General features: G+C 37.2%; 1 protein-coding gene across 4 annotated transcripts in view; it reads left to right on the forward strand.

Moving 5' to 3' along the window:
* The window catches only part of ARAP2 (ArfGAP with RhoGAP domain, ankyrin repeat and PH domain 2), a 196,162-nt gene that overhangs the window by 102,309 nt on the left and 75,244 nt on the right, over positions 1 to 18,609 (forward strand). For all 4 annotated transcript variants that reach the window (XR_010361387.1, XM_064418435.1, XM_064418434.1 and 1 more), the window contains 2 exons: positions 4,303 to 4,423; positions 7,067 to 7,248. Coding sequence is in view for 3 of the 4 variants with exons in the window: in XM_064418435.1 (XP_064274505.1) it covers positions 4,303 to 4,423; positions 7,067 to 7,248 (303 nt within the window). In the remaining variant the exon portion in view is untranslated. The remainder of the gene's footprint in view (positions 1 to 4,302; positions 4,424 to 7,066; positions 7,249 to 18,609) is intronic.

Here is an 18,609-nt window from a genome sequence, read left to right on the forward strand (position 1 = left end):
ACTTGTTATGCATCTGTTTGCCATAAGAGATTCCAGAAGTATTCTCTTGTGTTGAAATGAATGTTTAGTGTGTCACTTGATACATAGGAAGCTACCAACACTGCATCCTCTGTGTAAAAGGTCTGTGTGGTAGGTTAGGCTATCAGCAGCTTGGCAAACACTTGTGGCGAAGCCTCTTTGTCTTGCTTTTCCTGGAATCTGAGCCCAAGCCTCACTCTGAATATTGAAGGAGATGCTGCTTGGTCTCTGTATATACAGTTTGACCCAATCTGGGCGTCTGACTTGTTAACTTGGTGAGACACATAAGTGAAGAAATCTTACATCTAAGAACTGGGAGGCCTGAAGAAAATTTTGGGAACTGAGAATTTGGTGAAACTCAAAATTGTTTGCAGATAGGAGGAAAACATAGTTGGGTACCAGTATTTCTTAATTCCCAGTGGGACTGTGCTGAACAAGCGGTGGTGTCACTCAAGAAAATGAGTTTTTGGTGCAGCAGTCTCTGCTGGATCACTCTCTCCACACCTAGGGTGTTTGTATTTCATGCAAGATGGATATCAGCATTTTCCTGCTGTTGCTTGTGTGTTGTTACCTTGAGATTATAAACTATTTGCAGACCCATCAAGACCTGTGTGCAGCTTAAGATCCTTGCAAGGCCTTGCATGTCCCCTTTCCTATCTACGTAGCTGGCCATTTATATCTTTAAGTGGGGGAGTTGTTGTTTTAATTTTAGAACTTAATGGCAAGTTCTGTCTCTTCTAGTCTGTATTTGTCTTAGGATGTTCCTACACAGACAAGTATGTTATAAAGAAATTATACTTTTGGTTTCATGTATCAATTAAAAGTAGTTCTCAGAAGGAAACCAATCCATACTTGATATTTTTCTTCTTATTACAAGCAGAGAAGGTTAGACTCAGTGGAATGGAACTGTTTATTTTACCCAGAAACACTACCAATATTAAATAGCTCTATTTGTCATTCAAATTAGGAGCTAGAGAGGAGTGAGGTTCTCAAGAAGGGGAAGTGTACTACATGGCTAATGAAGAGTGAAATAACCAGAGACTATGGAGGGAAGACACAGAGAGTATTATTCCTGAAAATGCCCTATGAATACTTCTTTGAATTATTTAAACACCAATTTTAAACATATTTTTCTAACCTTGTTTTAGTTGTGTATCAGCATCTACTTGATAAAGATCTCTTCTTTACTTTGTATCTCCATACCTGAAAAAATGATTCAGCTTTTAACAAACAGCATCTGACCTAGGGAAAGTTTTGGGTTGAATCTGTCTTGCTCTCATTTCTTCTGTGTTCCTGGTCCTAAGAAAGCTGATGTATTCAGAGAATCATCCCACGTGGCTTTGTCTCAAAGAATGTGGTTAACTGAGGAGGGGAAGGTAGAATTTGAGTTGTTTTTTCAGCTACCCTATATGCACAAGTTTTGCTTCAAATTTCTTCCTACTTTTGGCAGAAATCTGGTGTTCTACCACTCACTTTATAAAAAGGCAAAAACTTCTGGTTATGTTGAAAGTTTTTATTTAAAACAGCTTAGCATCTCTGACAAATATATTAGTAATTTAGGAAAAACATTTCACTCTTCAAGTGGAGAACTTCAGTATTTTGTTGTGTCACAGTACAAGTGAATATTGCAAAGAGCAAAATTCACTGCAAAACAGATGAATCACTGTCATTCTTGAAATCGGTCATACTTAATCTGTTGTAGAAGTAAAACCAAAGTAGTCCAAAATGGTTTTTTCCAGGATCCGTTTGCTCATCTCTGAATCACAACCGTTGAGGAGTGATGTAGGGCTTTACTTGAAAATTAAAGTTTCTGTCAAACCAGCTGATATAAAAAAAACTCACCCAAACATTTTGCTTTTCTCTGCTGGAACATTTTTTGTCAGAGAATTCTTAGCAGCTCTAAAACTAGTTTACACCACTCAGTAACAGAATAAATAGCTGTGAAGTTCTTGGCTGTGTTTGTTTTGGTATGTTTTCTATATTCTTAAATAATTCATCTAATTTCTAGTCTGGAGTATTTCAAAGAGAGATATTGTATCTTGATCTACAAGAGCTTTTTAACAGGCATTTTTTTGCACATGAAAGGAAAGCTGCTGCACAAGAAAGATAGATTGATAAATTATTATGGTTTAAACTGTATTTGAAAATATGTATGCCTTGGAGAACAAAGCTTTAAAAAGGATGATGGATGATTGTTTAAATAGCAAAGCAAAACTATGCTCAGCTTAAAAGGAAATTGACTTTTTTTGAGCAAATGAAATAAAATAGTTGTAACTTCCAGCAGTCTGTTATTCTCTTGCAGTAGTACCGAATACAGCCAGTAGATGCCTGCAAACACCATAACATATTTATAACTGAACACCTACAGAAACAGTAGATGAAAAATTTTGTTTTACCATGGAAGGATCAGTAGTTAACTTAATATCAAACCTCATTAAAAACATGTTAAAATCACTCTTTTAACAAATATAGCCATAATGAAAATAGCCATGCAATTCTATCTATGGTCATTCTGACTATTCCTTGTGTTTAACTGTAGTAACATGCTTGTTTCTGCTGTGTTTCAATATTTCTCTTTATTTATCCACTAAACTACTTTTTCTGACATGTATTAGTACCTCAAAGTGAAACAACATTAGTATATTAAACTCGGTAAACAAAAAAATGATCCAGTGTCTCCTTTCTGCTTCACATTCACAATGTTCCTTGAGTGCTTGTATGAAGTCTGTTATAATAATTTATACTTTGGGAGGGAAGTTATTACAGAACTATTTCTTTATGGGGAGCTGACTCGGACTATTACTGCATCTGTATCATAAATTTTATCAGTATATCTGAGTTGTCTTGGTCAGAAAATGAATTCATGAAAGTGTAGTGGAGACAAGAGCAGCATTAACTCTGGAATCCAGAAATAATGCAGATGTATTTCTGAAATGCACGTCTGCTTCAGCTTTCTTTCCTGTCAACCCCCACCCGAAACCCTTAGGTTGATTAGTTTAAAAGGTGAGCTACTTGAAGGAAGTACTAGCAGTTAGTTTTCCCCATCTTGCATTTGTGTTCCATTCAGTTGTTCTAATATCTAGTTGGAAATCTAAAAATACTGGGAAAATTTTTGCTGACCCCAAATTATTGTGGTTTATACTCAGCCAGCAACCATGCCCCACACCCACTCACTCTTCTCACAGTTAGGATGGGGAAAGAATCAGAAAAATAAACATGAGAACTTGTGGGTTGAGGTAGACACTTTAGGAGGTAAAGCAGAAACTGTGCACGAACAAACCAAGGAATTCATTCACCACTTCTAATGGGCAGGCAGGTGATTGGCCACTCCCAGGAGAGCAGGACTCTATTCTGCTTAATGGTTACTTGAGAAGACAAACTCCATCACTGTGAACATGCCCCAGCTTTATACACTGAACATGCTGCCATGTGGTATGGATGTCCCTCAGGTCTGCTGGGCTCAGCTGTCCAGGCTGTATCACCTCCCATCTTCCTGTGCACCCCCAGCCTCCTCAGGGGTGGGGTGGGGCGAGGAGCACAAAAGGCTTTGATTCTGTCTCAGCTCTGCTCAGCAATGGCTGAAACATCCCTGTGTTGTGAATCCTATTTCTATCATCAAACAATAGCCCCATACCAGCTACTGTGTAGGGAATTAGCTGTATCCCAGCCAAAACCAGCACAAACATATAGCAGAAAAGCACACACCTGATCCAAGCTAGGGTGTTCTTGTTAGCACTGACAGAACAATGTATTTTGCCAGTGTGATGCTCTTGTTTGTATTCAAACTGAGGGATAAAATCAGTGAATTTACCTTTTTTATTGGCTACCCACTGGCATGTTGCAAGGGGGAACAGCAAAACTCTCTGGAATTCTCTGACTGGAGAAAGTATAATATTTTTCCCATGTCTGATTCTATCATACAAGTATAATAATTATATATTTTCAAATTATTTTTCTGCGAGATAGTAAATGTAATTTACTTTGGCATAAAATTGTAAATTAAAGCATGATGTTTTGCAATATTAATACCATGAGATAATTTATGAAGTTGAATCTCTGATATGCACAATCTATCTCATCATGGGATTTTATTCTATTTTAAAAGGTAGTAGATGTGCATAGATCCAGAACAGTGAAGTTGGTGATAGGTAAGCAGTGAAGGGGTTCATTTATTCAGTTATATTAAGTGTGGTGAACTCCCTAAACATCATGACAAGTAGTGTTACATCAGACAAATTTAAAATTCTATGAGAATTAAATATTTTGACTGCCTTTTTATTACAGGAAGTGTTCTCGAAAGGAATAATACTGCTCTCTGCAATAGCAACAGTAAGAGTTCATGGGGAGAATAAGTTTGAAGTTGTCACATCCCATAGGACTTTTGTGTTCCGTGTGGATAAGGAAGGTAAGTAGAAGATGAGTTTCTAGAAATTACCAAAAAGCCATGTAATCATTGTTGATAAATTCTGTTTGTGAAATATATCTTGTTATATGATGAGAAATATTTCTGGAATCCAGTTGGTTTAAGCTCATAAAGTGAAACTGGAGATAATGCCAAACTTTGTAAGATCAGTGCAAACTGCTGGGCAATGGCTTTTTCAAATATCAAAATGAGAAGACTATTTTCCCAACTCTTCTGCCTCCTCCCTCATCCTTCCCAAAGATTAATTTGTCTGAACATTTCTCAAGTCTCACTAGCAGCTCTTACAGCCTGTGTCATCTCTGAGTCACCAGTTGATAAAAAATTGACAAAGAGACAATGAATGACGCTTGGGATGTGATGCTGTGGTCAAAGGAAATCTGAGGTTTTCTGTCCTATAAAGTATTTTCAGCCAGGTATTGATAGATATTACAAATGTAAATTGTAGTAAGGCAGTTAGTATGCCTTCTAATTGAATGCTTTATCAACCTGCAGCTGTAATATGTGGAATCAATATCAGTGCATGTATGATTTATTTATGGAAACAATCAAATAAAAATGAATGCCTAGAAAAAAGGAATTGTGCAATATGTATTTACAGCAGTACATGCCAGAGCCATTATAGCTCTGGGGTCTCTCAGCATTTCCATTACAAAATCCCATTTTTATGGGTTATAGTCGGTAGTAAACATTTGCTGCAGGCTGTAACAGGAGTGCAGCATCAATGAACAAATCCTTCTTATCAGGTTTGGCTCAAATAATTTCAGTCATTTTTATGCTCTTAGCTGAGTTTAAAAATACGTATTTCTTTAGTATTTTTTAATTTATCTTCTAAATTTTTTTTCATAAATTATAATATAACCATCTTGGTGCAATACATCTTGGGGGGGGCTGCAATTTTTTTTCTAGACCATTGCCTTGGATACTATAAAAATATTAAAAACTTATGCTGACTTGTGAAACATTCAGAGCGACCACTTGTTATACATGAAATTCCGTTTTCATACACTATATAACCATCTTTGGACATAGTAAGCTGTCTGTAAAGCTCTTCACTTAAGGTTAGAAATGCCTATTATATAAAGAATGTGGCCCAGAACTAGATGATGTATTCCCAGTAAAGTATGTAAATAACCCTGCTTGATTTCTGTTATGTGCAAAAAACAAAACTGGTACTTGATGCTATTACTTCTGTGGATTTGTGTTTGGGAATTTTTCTGGGACTATTCAAAGGGTACTTAACTTCCTTCAAAGATATTGAAATGGAGACTTTTATATGTATTTTGAGATATCAGAAATGCATTACTTTTGGATGGATTTAAATATCTAGAGGGAAAGCACTATATATAAGGGTTTGGAAAGTTTAGGGGCTTTTGGGGGCAAAATAAATAACCAAACAAGGGATAGCAGTGAATTAGAGCATAACTTGCTCAGATGCAGTGAGATTTTTTTCAGCAGAGTGAAATACCATTGAAAAAAGACACTTCTAGAGTAATTTGATGCCCTCAGCTATACTAAAGTACTTTGAAAAGATTACTGAAGTATTTCAAGACAGCATATATGTATTTTAAAGCAAAATTTTTATAGGAACACTTGGATGGATCTCATTCACTAATCTCTCAGGCTGCTATCTTCCTTTTCTACAAAGTATTTTATGATACCTAAATTTGTGTATTTTTTTGCTGTATGTTGCACATATACCATTTATGAAGTAACCCTGTTACTATTTCAGTGGTGCTTCCTGCAGTCTTCCAAGCTAATATTGCCAGCTTCATATATACTGTGTATAGAAATTTCAATCCCTCCCTTCCCCCCTCTACCTCCCCCCCCCCCCCCCCCAATATATTTTGTGATCTGGCTCTTTCAGAGCAAACAGTTGAAATATTCATGATATTCCAATTGCATAAGGCAAACTAATTCATTCAGACTACTCCGCATTAAAGTATATTGATCTTAGTCCAGTCAAATGTCTGAACATAGTGAATGAGACTGAGAGAAACTTTATTACTTCACCTCCTTGTGTTCATGTATTTGTAAGATGTTGCATTAATAATGTATGCAGAGAGGCTCAAACACACATTTTCTTAATTACTCAGTACCCTTGACAATGTCAAGCTTAAACGCTACACCTTAATGGAATAGATTGTAAATTACCAAGTGTTTTTTCTTAAAAGCATGGCCAAGCATGGAATAGCAGTAGTGATGATTTACCTCTTCAGTGACAGATCATATTTGGGCTCTCTGGTTTTTGCTTACATAACTGCTGTAATTCTTTCCCAATGATCTGGCTTCCAGAAGGTGAACATGCCACCTGTCTGCCACCTCAGTCTTTAAGCTGTCTGGGATAAAGTATCTCAGAACTAACAGTCATGATTTTAAGAATCTCAATCATCAGTTTGTTTAGATTGCTGTTTTGATTGTTGGGAGTTAATTGGATTGTCCATCTAACACCTCCACTGATACAGATTATTATTATTTACACCTTCTTGTTAATGTGGATGTTCTCTCTTATTTGGCATTGCTGTACCATCAACCAGCATAGCAATTGGTTGAGAAAACCAATGTGCAGAGAAGAATGAAGCTGCTGCTTAAATAATGGTCTTTGACTAAGTTTTTTTTCTTGTTTAGAAGAAAGAAATGACTGGGTTAATACAATGCTCAATGCCTTGAAATTGATGTCTGATAATAACTCTCAGTCTCGAACTTCTGTCACCCCTGAGAAAAGTGGATATCTTGAGCTGAAAGGATACAAAACCAAAATCTTTATTCTACTTCAGGGGAGTACTGTATGGATCTGCAAAAATGAGCAGGTAAATTTTTCATGTGCTTTTTTGTGAATGAAAGCTTATAAAAATGGTTTAACTAGTGAGTTGGAAATTGATGGCTCTTTGTGAATAGGTGCATTTCAATATAAATGCATATCTCTTTATATGTAGTACTTTATTGCTGAAATTCTCAGAAGGCTTCAAAAAGCAGGCAAAGAATCATTATGTCTGTTGTACAATAGAAAAAAGTGAATATATAGTGAGGTGAAGTGAAAAGCTCTGAATGTCAAAACATGTTAGTGTCAGGGCTGGGATTAATTCACTCTTAAAATGTGGGCCATAAGCACTCAACTTAATCAGAAGGCTTATTTTGTGCAGTGTTGTATAATACACTGCCCTGGAAAATGTACTATACAGAAATATAACGTGGTATTTAACTGATACTTCAGGGAAATGTTCAGAAATGATGCTCTTTTTGTTTCCAAGACTAGAGACTGGCCAGATTCTATTGTGCACTGTAATATTTTAAACAAATCCAGTATTAAAAAATGTGAAGTAGGCCTATCTTTTCAACTTCCAAAATCTAGGGCTTTTAGTTTTGTTTTGGGCATGACTGTATGATAATATAAAGTGGAATTCTCTAGGGTGCTGTAGGCAGGGAATAAATGGGGATAGTTGGGTTCAATGAATAATTGTGTGAACTATTGGAAGGAAAATCTATTGACATTAAATGGCAGGTGCTATTTCTTTGTGAGGCAATTGATTACCCTCAAGTAGCTGGAACCTGGGATGGCATTGCGGGACGTGTTTTTACATTCTTGCCTTGTTCTGTTTCTTTCAAAGTTGTCTACAGGCAAGTCCCTGTCTCAAATGTCTCTCTTGGAGTTGATTTCACTTCCTTTCCAGTTTCTCTGTGTGAAATTATTTAGGTGTGCTTCAGGGTCCACCTAATTCTTGATATAAAATCTTAGCATTCTTTCCCAGGCTATGGCAGGAAATTAGTGACTGAGAAAGATCTGATTTTCTTTCTACTTACTGTACTTCAAGGAAGTTTTAGTTGTTAGGTACATTCTTAGAGGTCAGTCAGCAGCCAACAAATCAAGAATGTTGTAATTGGGTTTGCATGGCAAACTTGAGGAGGGAGGACCAGCAGAGACAAAGTGGGATGAACTGACTACAACCCCCCATTCCCCATCCCCCTAAGGTGCTGAGTGGGGAGGAGGTGGAGAAAATCATGAGCAAAGTTAATACCATTAAGAAGGGAGGGGTGGAGGAAAGGTATTTTAAGATTTCATTTTATTTATCATTGTCCTACTATAGTTGGCTGGGTAATATAAAATAAAGATTAAAGTAATTTGCCCAAGTTGAGTCTGCTTTGCCTGTAACAGTAATTGGTGAGTGATCTCACTCTGTCCTTACCTCATTCCTCAATACTTCTGTTATATTTTCTTTCTTCTGTCCAGTTGAGGGAGAGGGGGAGTGATAGAGCAACTATAGTGGGCATCTAACATCCATCCAGGATCAACCCACCACACACATGATACAGTTTATAGATTTATGCTGTTCTGTAACCATAAAAAAACTCCCCAAGTTATTTAGACGTGTAATATGATACCAAAAGTGTATTTGCTGTATGTCATTTGAATTTGAACCCATAGCATATGTTCTGCTGAATGATCCTCAAGGAGAGAAATTGGTCTTCATAGCTGAGCACAGTACTCTTTATATATACTGAAATCTTTAAACCTGATTATTGTAATGAGTAGGTGACCTGCTAGTTTATTTAAGTTCACAGCTCATTTTTAAGGAGGAACAAAACCACGATGCGAACACCACCCCACCTTTCTGAGACTCTGTATTTCATTGAGGTGCTCTTGCATTTAGAAAGAATGAAGCTGACTGACTTCATAGTTGTTGCTTGTGAGACTCACACGATGAGTGCGCTCAATGTTACTCTTCTGTCATGGCACTTCGAGGTATTTTATCAGAGAGGGTCCATGGAAAGCATTCTCATCCATGAAAATGTTTTTGTGGATCTTCATTGTTAACAAGCCACTTTTCCTTTCAGGACTTAGGCTTTTTGAATCTTATGCTCCTGAATATTTTTGAGTGGTCCTTGTGAATGTTCTGAGCTTTTTTGATTGAGGAGTAAAGGTATCCAGACTTGTGGAGGGATTTCTCCTCCAGTGATATGTCATTTGAATTTAGTTATTTTCCTCTTGAGTGTTGCAGTACCAGACATCAAATTTTTGCTTTTTCCCTTTGTTCTTACTCGCATATAACTGGAACATCTTTCTTGCCTCCAGTAGTGTTTTGAACTTCCTCTGTTGACATGGGGCACGCCCACCTCTGCAATGTATGTTGATATAGAACAGAGCTGTTTACTCTTGAAGGGTTCTTGATTGCTCTTTTCTGCATTTTCAGAGTGCAGATTATATGATTCAGATACCCTAAGACTGCTCTCCTCCCCCATCACTTTCTGTTTCTACAGATTTTTTAAAATTTTTTTTTGTGTGTACACATGTGTGTTGGTTCTGTTGTTTGTGCTGCTGTGTGGCGGGTTGTATCTGTTCTGCCCTTTCAACATCATGGATTTCAGAATTGCTTTATCTGATCATGAAAGCACATCCTTATCCAGCCCCTTTGCTAGATATTTATTCCCTTCTAATACATGGATGCTTTGCAAAGATCACGGACTGCAGTGCAGCAGAAGGCAAACCAAAATCAAGCCCTGAAACAGAATGGTTAGAAGTGCTGTCAGCCTGTTAATTCTTCCTGTGTGTATGAATATTGTAAACAATGGTGCAAAACCATCTTCTTCTCAAAGCCTACTTGTCTAACCCCCAGAAAATTCAAATGGTCCTAAGATGTTTCTTTGCAGGTTTTGCATTTGAACAGTATCCTTTCTTTATGCAGTTTCTGGGTTTTTGTGAATCAGAAGAAATACCTTCTGTCTTTAGGCTTTCAAAGTCTGCAATTCTTTGGCTACCTCTTGGGTTTTAATTTCAAGCTGGAAAACAGAATGATTTTTACTGCAATGCTGAAGAAAACCATCACAGTGCGGCTCTAATCCATTAGAGGGCGATGTTGATCTAAAAATCCTTCCCTGCCTCAAGTTTGCAGTTGAGCCAGTAATTATTAGGCAAATCTGTCCAGGGATGTCCTCAAATCCTGTTCATATTGGAATTCACATCCATACTAGACTCCCGGAGAGCCTTAGAGGGGTTTATTATAACTGCAGTGCTAAAAGACACCTATTTAGACTTCTTACAATGTTGAAATGAGATTGGATTGAGCTTATTCATTGATTTCTAATAAACTTGATAGAGGAGAGTCTGCTGTTGCTTTAAAAAAAAAATCTTCAGTGTTAAAAGTGGAGAAGATCCTAAGCCAAATGCCAAATTGTAACTTTATTGCCATGAACTTTGTGAAGTTCAGATTGAGATCAGAACATCATGTCTCAGGCCTCTTTCTAGTTAAAAAGTGATTGGTTTAGCTTGAACTTGTGGCAGTGATATAGTGCTAGTATGAAACCATCAATTTCTTTGACTCATGTAGTGTAAATTTCTTAAACTTCCTCTCTTGAGCAAAAGTGAAAAGTAAATCGTACTGGATCAATTTGTTCAACCTGCAGCTTGCTGAAATTCCCATTTCTGTTTCAAAGTAATTCATGCTTAAATAAAAAAAAAAAGTAGTCTGATCATTTGTGGCAGTTCAAACATTGGCTTGAAATGTCAGTCTGCAGTGGCAGTGCCAACCTTCCCTTGGTTACCATCAGAAGGGGTCTGACAAATGCTTGTCTGGTCTGCTTGAATATAGCCTTTGTAAGGCTATATTTAAGATTTACTGGTATCTAACGTCGGGGAGAGCCTAGGTGTCATAGTGTTTGTGCTAGAATTTGGCTTTGAAAAGAGAAATCAGTATAATCTTGTTACTGCTTTGGGTCATTAGAAGTATTTATTTGGGATATTTGAGGAAACTTTGCCAAATATAAAGATGGGGGACTGGTATGGCTGTATGCTGTAACAATTTGTGACATGTTTTCTCCATGCCTGACTCCAAGCTAAAGCTAGAATGATGATGAGTATTCTCTCTGTTATGTATAAGCAATAATATACATTAGTTATTAAAACCTACTTGTTTCGTTTTGGCTCAATGTTCCTATTGATTTCAGAGGGTGTTTTCTTTTGAGAAAGATTTAAATGATTTGCTCTGTGACAGATGGAAATGTTTATTCATGTTGAATGAACCAGTAAGGGTGCCTAGTAATTTTAATTTCTTCTGTAATGCTAATGGTGCATTTAAAACAAAACTGGACAATACCAAAGGAAGTATTAGAAGAAAGGATATTAAATAGGCAGAAAATGGCAAAGGGAGGGATAACGTAGAGAACTGATACAAGGATAGCTGAAAGGACAAGCCAAAGCTGATGCTTGAGATTGGCATCTTGAAAGAGAGGAAGTGATGTGAATGTCAGTGGCAGGAGGCAGAAGGGATGTGTGCATGAATCTCTGTCTGTATAAGAGCAGAGATATGTCCTTATCTCTGTTAAGAAATACAGGCTTAAAGGGGAACATTTTTGAGCAACCTGATCTAGTGAAAGGTGCCCCTGCTGGATACGTGTTTCAGGGGGATTGCATTAGATAATCATCAAGGGTCCCTCCTTACCCAAACCATTCTATGGTACTATGAAATACATATTGAAATACATGCATACAATGGCAGAGACATTGTGGTTGGGATTCAGGAGCAGACTTGGAAGTCTTTTGGTATACAGCAATGGGAATTTATAATGATACTCTGCAAAGGGGATTGTTTATTAGGAAATGTTCTGGTTTTACCTGGAGAAAATGGTATCCTGATTAATAATCAACAACATGATGAATAAGAGAGAAATCTGTTTAAAAAAAAGTATCTCTTAAGAAGAGTCAAAAGTGTTTACCAATGGAAGGTTACCAAAGAAGAACAATTAAATGAAGTCCTGAAGATGAGTAGTAGTGATTGGTTGTCATGCTAAAGCATCATGAGAAATTCTTTTTAATGTATGTAGATTCTTTGGTTTATCATCAAGATTATATTTGTGAATATAATGAGTACAAGGTGATGGAAACAGCAATATGAGAAAAAATGGGGGAGAGGAGTTGAATGCAAGTTGAGCAGCAAACAAAATAAAAGTTTTGAGATCTGATGAGTTGCCTGAAAAAAGCAGCTGAGTTCTGAGAAGGATGCTAGGGAAAACGATAGGTGAGTAAAGACAACAAAAGGAAGCAGGAGGAAGAACAAGACCATTTAGATGGGTGATAGAGAAGGAGAGAGAAATGCCTGGTGTGTTTGGGCTGTGGCAGTGGAAGGAGGAATTATTGAGAATGAGACAAGAAGAAGAAGAAGAAGTGCAATCCTTGTAATTGTGTTTCTCCTGTTCCTCATTCTCATCCCACATCCACATCTCCCATGCCCCAAGAACATGTGTGCTTTTAGAGATTCTATAATGAAAAACTGTTGTTTGTAATTACTGGGAAACTAAAGAAACTGTGATGTACTTGATTGCTAGTGCAGACAGTGATCAAACATGGTTACAAATATGGTTACAACTCAGCTTGTCCTGAAACGCCTTAAATAGGTAGAGGTAACAGAAAAACAAAAGAACATTTGCTTTTTTTTTTAATATTAATTTCAGCTTTGCTCTTCCTTCATAACAAAACAAATCTGTAGCAAATGTTAAAAAGCAAAAATGAAACAACCCAAAAATGTACCAAATACATTGGAGGGGGAAAGACTAAGATGAAGAAGTGTTTTAAGGCAAAATACACTGATACGTATGTGACTTGTAGTGGAATCGAATAATCCAGCCTCTTTTAAATATAGTTGTTTGCATCAAACTGTAGTTGGGATGATAGATTAAGGTCACATCCCTAATTTTCTAGCAGTTCTTGCAAAAAATTCTTTCCGATTTTCCACACTCAAAAACATAGCCACGATCAATTGCTGTGCATGACATAAGAAACAACTGAACAGGAAATAATTTGAATGGTGTAAGAAAGCCTTAAATCTTTTGTTCTTGCTTGTTAGAATACAAAATTAATGATTACAAGAAATTGTGTTGAGTGAGGAAAAGGTTTGTTGTTTTTATGACAATTACATCTTCAGTTTTAAACTAATTGCACCCCTACTTCAAAGGTTAAAAAGTAGATTTTGCACCCCTAAAAGATTAAAAAATAGATCTAAAATAATATGCTGCTAAAGTGGCTCAGTCAGAGAAGAAAAATGTGTCAATGACCATGTTTATAGGGAAGATCTGCATTTTACATTCAAAAATAATTTTGTGTGTGATGTTGTTCTAGGTTATAGAAAATATTAAAGAACACGCAGAAGGGCATAAACAGGACTTGTAGCCAAAAAAAAAAAAAGTAAGAGTTAGTGTTAAGTTCTTGTGCAGCTAAACTTTGAGGATTTTTTTCCTGCCTATTTGTTTTTATGCTAAGATGTAGTTGACATGTAAGTACACCCAAAGCAATCATAAAACATGGTAAAAAGCCTAATGCTTCCACAATGATAAAAAGCTTCCTGTTTAATCTGGTTTGGAGAAAAGTTGTCAGTTTTCAGTAATGCTCCATCAAGGCTTGTGGATGACTAACACATACATAGCCAGCTACCTTAATCACTTAAAAATTAACAGTGAAGAAAAGTGGGATTTGTTTGAATATCATGAAGATTCTACATAGTGGCAGAGCGCACACATAAGCAGTAGAAGGTTTCAGGTCTACTTACTATAAAGCTATAACACAATTAATGCAATTTTGGGGAAATCCATTTACTTCTAAGAGTACTGGAATTTCCCAAGACCGTTGTCCATCACTGTGTATGTTGCTCGTTTTTAAACACTGCTAGCTTGGCTTCAAATCCCATGGTAAAATAATGCATTGGATTAAAAGTCCTAAATAGAGGAACCAGAGCATTGTTATGGGAACTTCCTCTTATAATTGTAGACTGGGTTTGCATTTATCTTTTTATTTGAAATCACATGAGAAAGTTATTTCTGCATTCAGTTAATCCAAAAGGTTGAATAATCAGCATATATCTGTATATATACACACTTAAATAACATAGTCTTGTTTTTTGTATGTGTGTGCAACAAGAAGGTTTGAGGTGACAGTGAAACTGAAAAAGAAAGTATTTTTCAAGAGCACTTGGATCTCTCTTCTTTCAATAGTTTGATATACTGTTGAATTAAATGCAGCTAGAACACTGATTTCTGTTTAATTGTAAGCATATTAGTCAGCTCTCATAGGAAACATGCTGAAAAACTAGTCAATAGCTTTGGTTTGCTTTTTCGCTTTTAAATTGAAGGCAATGTAAAACAAATTTTCCCCATTCCTCTGTTATTTCCTCCAAATGTTATTGCCGCATTTGGTTTAGTTTGCTTTCTTTCCTCAGCCTTTTTTTCCTATACTTTATTTCTACTATTAAACTAATTAGCATAGCTAAAATATTAATACTTACATAAAATTACATGGCCATTACAGCAGTGAAGACCAGAGCACTTCTGAGGCAGTGTAGACAACATATCTTCACATATTTGTTTCACAAACTTAGGTACAAACAAATATGTTAAGATCATCCTAGAATCGTCATGAAATATCTTGGATTGGAAGGGACCTCAGAGGTCATCTAGTTCCAGCCTCCCTGCCATGGACAGGGATGCCACCCTCTAGACCAGGGTGCTCAAAGACCCAACCGACCAACCCTGCCTTGAAGGCTTCCAGGGATGGGGCACCCACAGCTTCTCTGGGCAACCTGTTCCAGTGTCTCACCACTTTCGCAATACAGAATTTCTTTCTAATATCTAATGTAAACCTACTCTCTTTCAGTTTGGATCCATTCCCCTTTGTCTGTCACTACATGCTATTGTAAAAAGTCCTTCTCCATCCTTCTTTAGGTACTGAAATGCTGCAGTTACGGTCACCCTAGAGCCTGCTCTTCTTCAGGCTGAACAAACTCAATTCTCAGTCTTTCCTCATAGGAGAGGTGCTCCATCTCTCTAATCAACTTGGTGGCCCTCCTCTAATGGGTCTGTGTCCTTCCTGTGCTGGGACCCCAGAGCTGCTGCAGCACTGCAGGTGGGGTCTCATAAGAGCAGAGCAGAGGGACAGAATCCCCTCCCTGTCTTGCTGCTCACCCTGCTCTGGATGCAGCCCAGGACACGTTTGACTCTGGACTTTGAGTGCGCAAGGCTGGGTCATGTCCAGCCTCTCACCTACCAGTATCACCAAGTCTTCCTTGGCAGGGCTGCTCTGGAACTGTCCATCCCCCAGACTGGGCTGATACTGGGGGTTGTCCTGACCCAGATGTAGCACCGTGTACTTGGTCTTGTTAAACCTCATGAGATTCTCATGTGCCCACTTCGCGAGTTTGTCCAGGCCCCGCTGGAGACCATCCTGTCTCTTGGGAGATTCAGCTGCACCATTTGACTTGATGTCATCCTCAAATTTGCTGAGAGTGTATTTGATCCCTTAATCTATGTAATTCATGAAGATATTAAGTAACACTGGTCCCAGTGCAGATCCCTGAGGGGACCTCCTGTCATTGATGTCCGGTGGGTGTCTGAGTAGTTGACCAGTGATGTGACTTTCAATGTGACTCTCAGTGTACACTCATCAAATCAGGATCTCTGCAATTTAGAGAAGAAATGTTGTGGGGGACCGTGTCAAAGGTCAGAAACTCAGAAAAATTACATCTGTGACAATTCTCTTGTCCACTGATGTAGTCATTCCATCATCGAAGGCCACTAGGTTACTTAGGGAAGACTTTCACTTGGTGAAGGCAAGCTGGCTGTCTCAAATCTCAATCTTCTCCTCATCTGTTGTCACCAGACTTCCTTGATAGCATATGTGAATTCCATGTCATAATTAGCTAAAAATACCATAATATGCTATTGCAATTTTTTGTTTAGTATATAAATTCTGTTACTAACTTGCCAGGTTTGAAATCCATTACAATTCAATTAAGTAGATGTGGTTTCTGAATTCAGTCTATACTTCCTGTGGCAGAGCTCAGACAGGTAATGTCACAGAAGGATGTTTTTCTTTTTTGGTACAGTGCCTATATAATAAAGAGCTAAGTTGTATGGATATCCTTCTGTGCAAGGTAACGGGTTATTCTTTTGTCCAGATTGAAGGGGAGAAACAGTATTGCTGAGGACTGGGATTTACCTAATCTATGACAAATATCATCAGATGAGAACTTGCAGTCACTTTATGATGATTAAAGTTTTCTTGGTTACAAAACTAAATAAATGGAATAGTGTGCACCAGAGGAGACCAAGAAACATGTCTGCAATTCATTAATGAGCTTTGTAGCTGACACTGCAATGTTTAGAACTCCAAGCACTTAAAAACAAGTGATTCATCATGATGAATTTAGCTTGCAATAGCTGATCATGCAGGAAATGCACAGTGTTCATAAAGACAACAGTTTTGGGATTCATGGATTTCTGTAGTTATTCCATGGTGATTTTTGAGATTGGGTGGTTTTACTTCAATCTCTGTTGGAGATCATCAGAGTAAGGACCATTACAACTTTTTGAAAATACCCAGAATTTGTAGTACCCCCTCCCTTTTTTCCTTTTCATACTTTTTCAACTTCCACACCGTTTTGTAAAAATGCTTAATTGAACAATAGACACTTGCTCTAAAACTGTTCTCTTCTCCACAGCGTGGGCTGGAAATGGGGACAGTGGCTTTGATGGCAGTGCTGAGAGAGTAGGTTGGAGTTGCTGTTGGTATACTAAAATAATTAGCCAATTGGAGTTTTTGGTAGTTATGCAAAGTGAATAGTTTAAAATAAGAATTATAGAGATGATCCTTAAAACACTAAGATCCTTAATAACATTGTAGCTGAAGTGACATTTTCATATTTTTGGGCCATAGATATTTTATTTTTCTTAGTCTGTGCTGATTTCTTTATGTTCTTTGGTGCAGTATGGTGTTGTTCAGGTAAGAAACATTATTTTCGATACTCCACTATCTTATATCTACAAATTCTATGCTAAATAAATCAACCATCCTTATAGCAAAGGAAGAGAATTTATGATTTATGGCTTAGTATGAATGTGGGGAATACCCCAGTGTGCTTTCTCAGCAATAATTTCTGTCCCTAGTTAATAAGTTGCTAGGCCAACAAATTTGAACTTAATCAACTCAGACTGAATTCTTACTACATGAAACACTTCAGTGTCATGGTATTAAATTGAATTCTCTCTCTCAAATATTTTGCATACAAAATAACATCTCTTTAGGGATGACATGTTTAAATCCCATTGATTTTAAAACCAATAACTTAGATATATTTCCAGAACACTTCACTCAAAAGTTACTTCCATCTCAGCATGTGGATCAGGACCCCTCAGAGATCCATCAGAATGATTGATTGATATCTAATGCTTTTAAAGAAACAGGTGAAAAATCTTACATGCACTGAAGAGCAGAAGAAATCAAGTTTTGTTACCTTCACTTAGGATGGAAGGTTGTCAAAACACTTGGCTGTAGGCATCCAGAGAGCCATTTGAACAGGCCTGGACAATGGTTGAAAGAAAAATATATTCAGGAAAATATATGGAAAGCTATGATTCATGAAATAAATGTAGAAATAATCTTGCTTGTATTGTCAGTCATGCCTAGTGATGTACATTAGTGTGTTTTGAGCATTTCAAACAATTTTTATTTGGTTGCCTTGTTTTTCTTGGTCCTTTTTTCCTTCTTGGTAGACCTTTTTATTGTACCTCCATGGCATTTTCAATAAATTTACATAGAAAAAAAAGCTGACCCAAATAATGCAATGGCTGAGGAGTGTGTTTTACTCATGGATATAAACACTTTCATTATTCACTTTATTTATCCTTTTGGGGATTCTGGTACACATTATTTAATTATTACATCAAATAGATTTTATGTCCATTATTTGTTTAAGGTGAGTTAGGCTATTAAAAAATATTACAAAAAAACTCTTGCTGCTTTTTGTGCATATGTCTTTCTTTCAGTTATTGCAAAATTGTTTGTCTTGTACCAGTCAATGTTTCCAAATTGTAGAGGTTTCTATGCTTTGCAGGCAGGCAGAGAGGAGTCTCTATCCACTGTGGCATTTGCCCACATTTATCCTTGTCTGTGGTTTAAGTCCAGTATGCAGACCTGTGTTAGAGATATGAGAGTGAGTTTTAAAAAAGATTTGAAGCAGAGTGGCTGCATTGGTATAACACATATGGCTTTGTGTCCTGCTTCCTGGTTCACAATCAGCCTGTCTGGCACTTATTTGAGAGGCTCTGCAGGATGTTGTATGTATGATGCTTTTTCCAGCCAAGGGCTGTTATTCCTTGCCATGGGGTCATAAAGAAGTTCAAAGGCAGATAAAATG

This window comes from Passer domesticus, chromosome 4 (genome assembly GCF_036417665.1).
Source record: "Passer domesticus isolate bPasDom1 chromosome 4, bPasDom1.hap1, whole genome shotgun sequence".
Classification (NCBI taxonomy): domain Eukaryota; kingdom Metazoa; phylum Chordata; class Aves; order Passeriformes; family Passeridae; genus Passer; species Passer domesticus.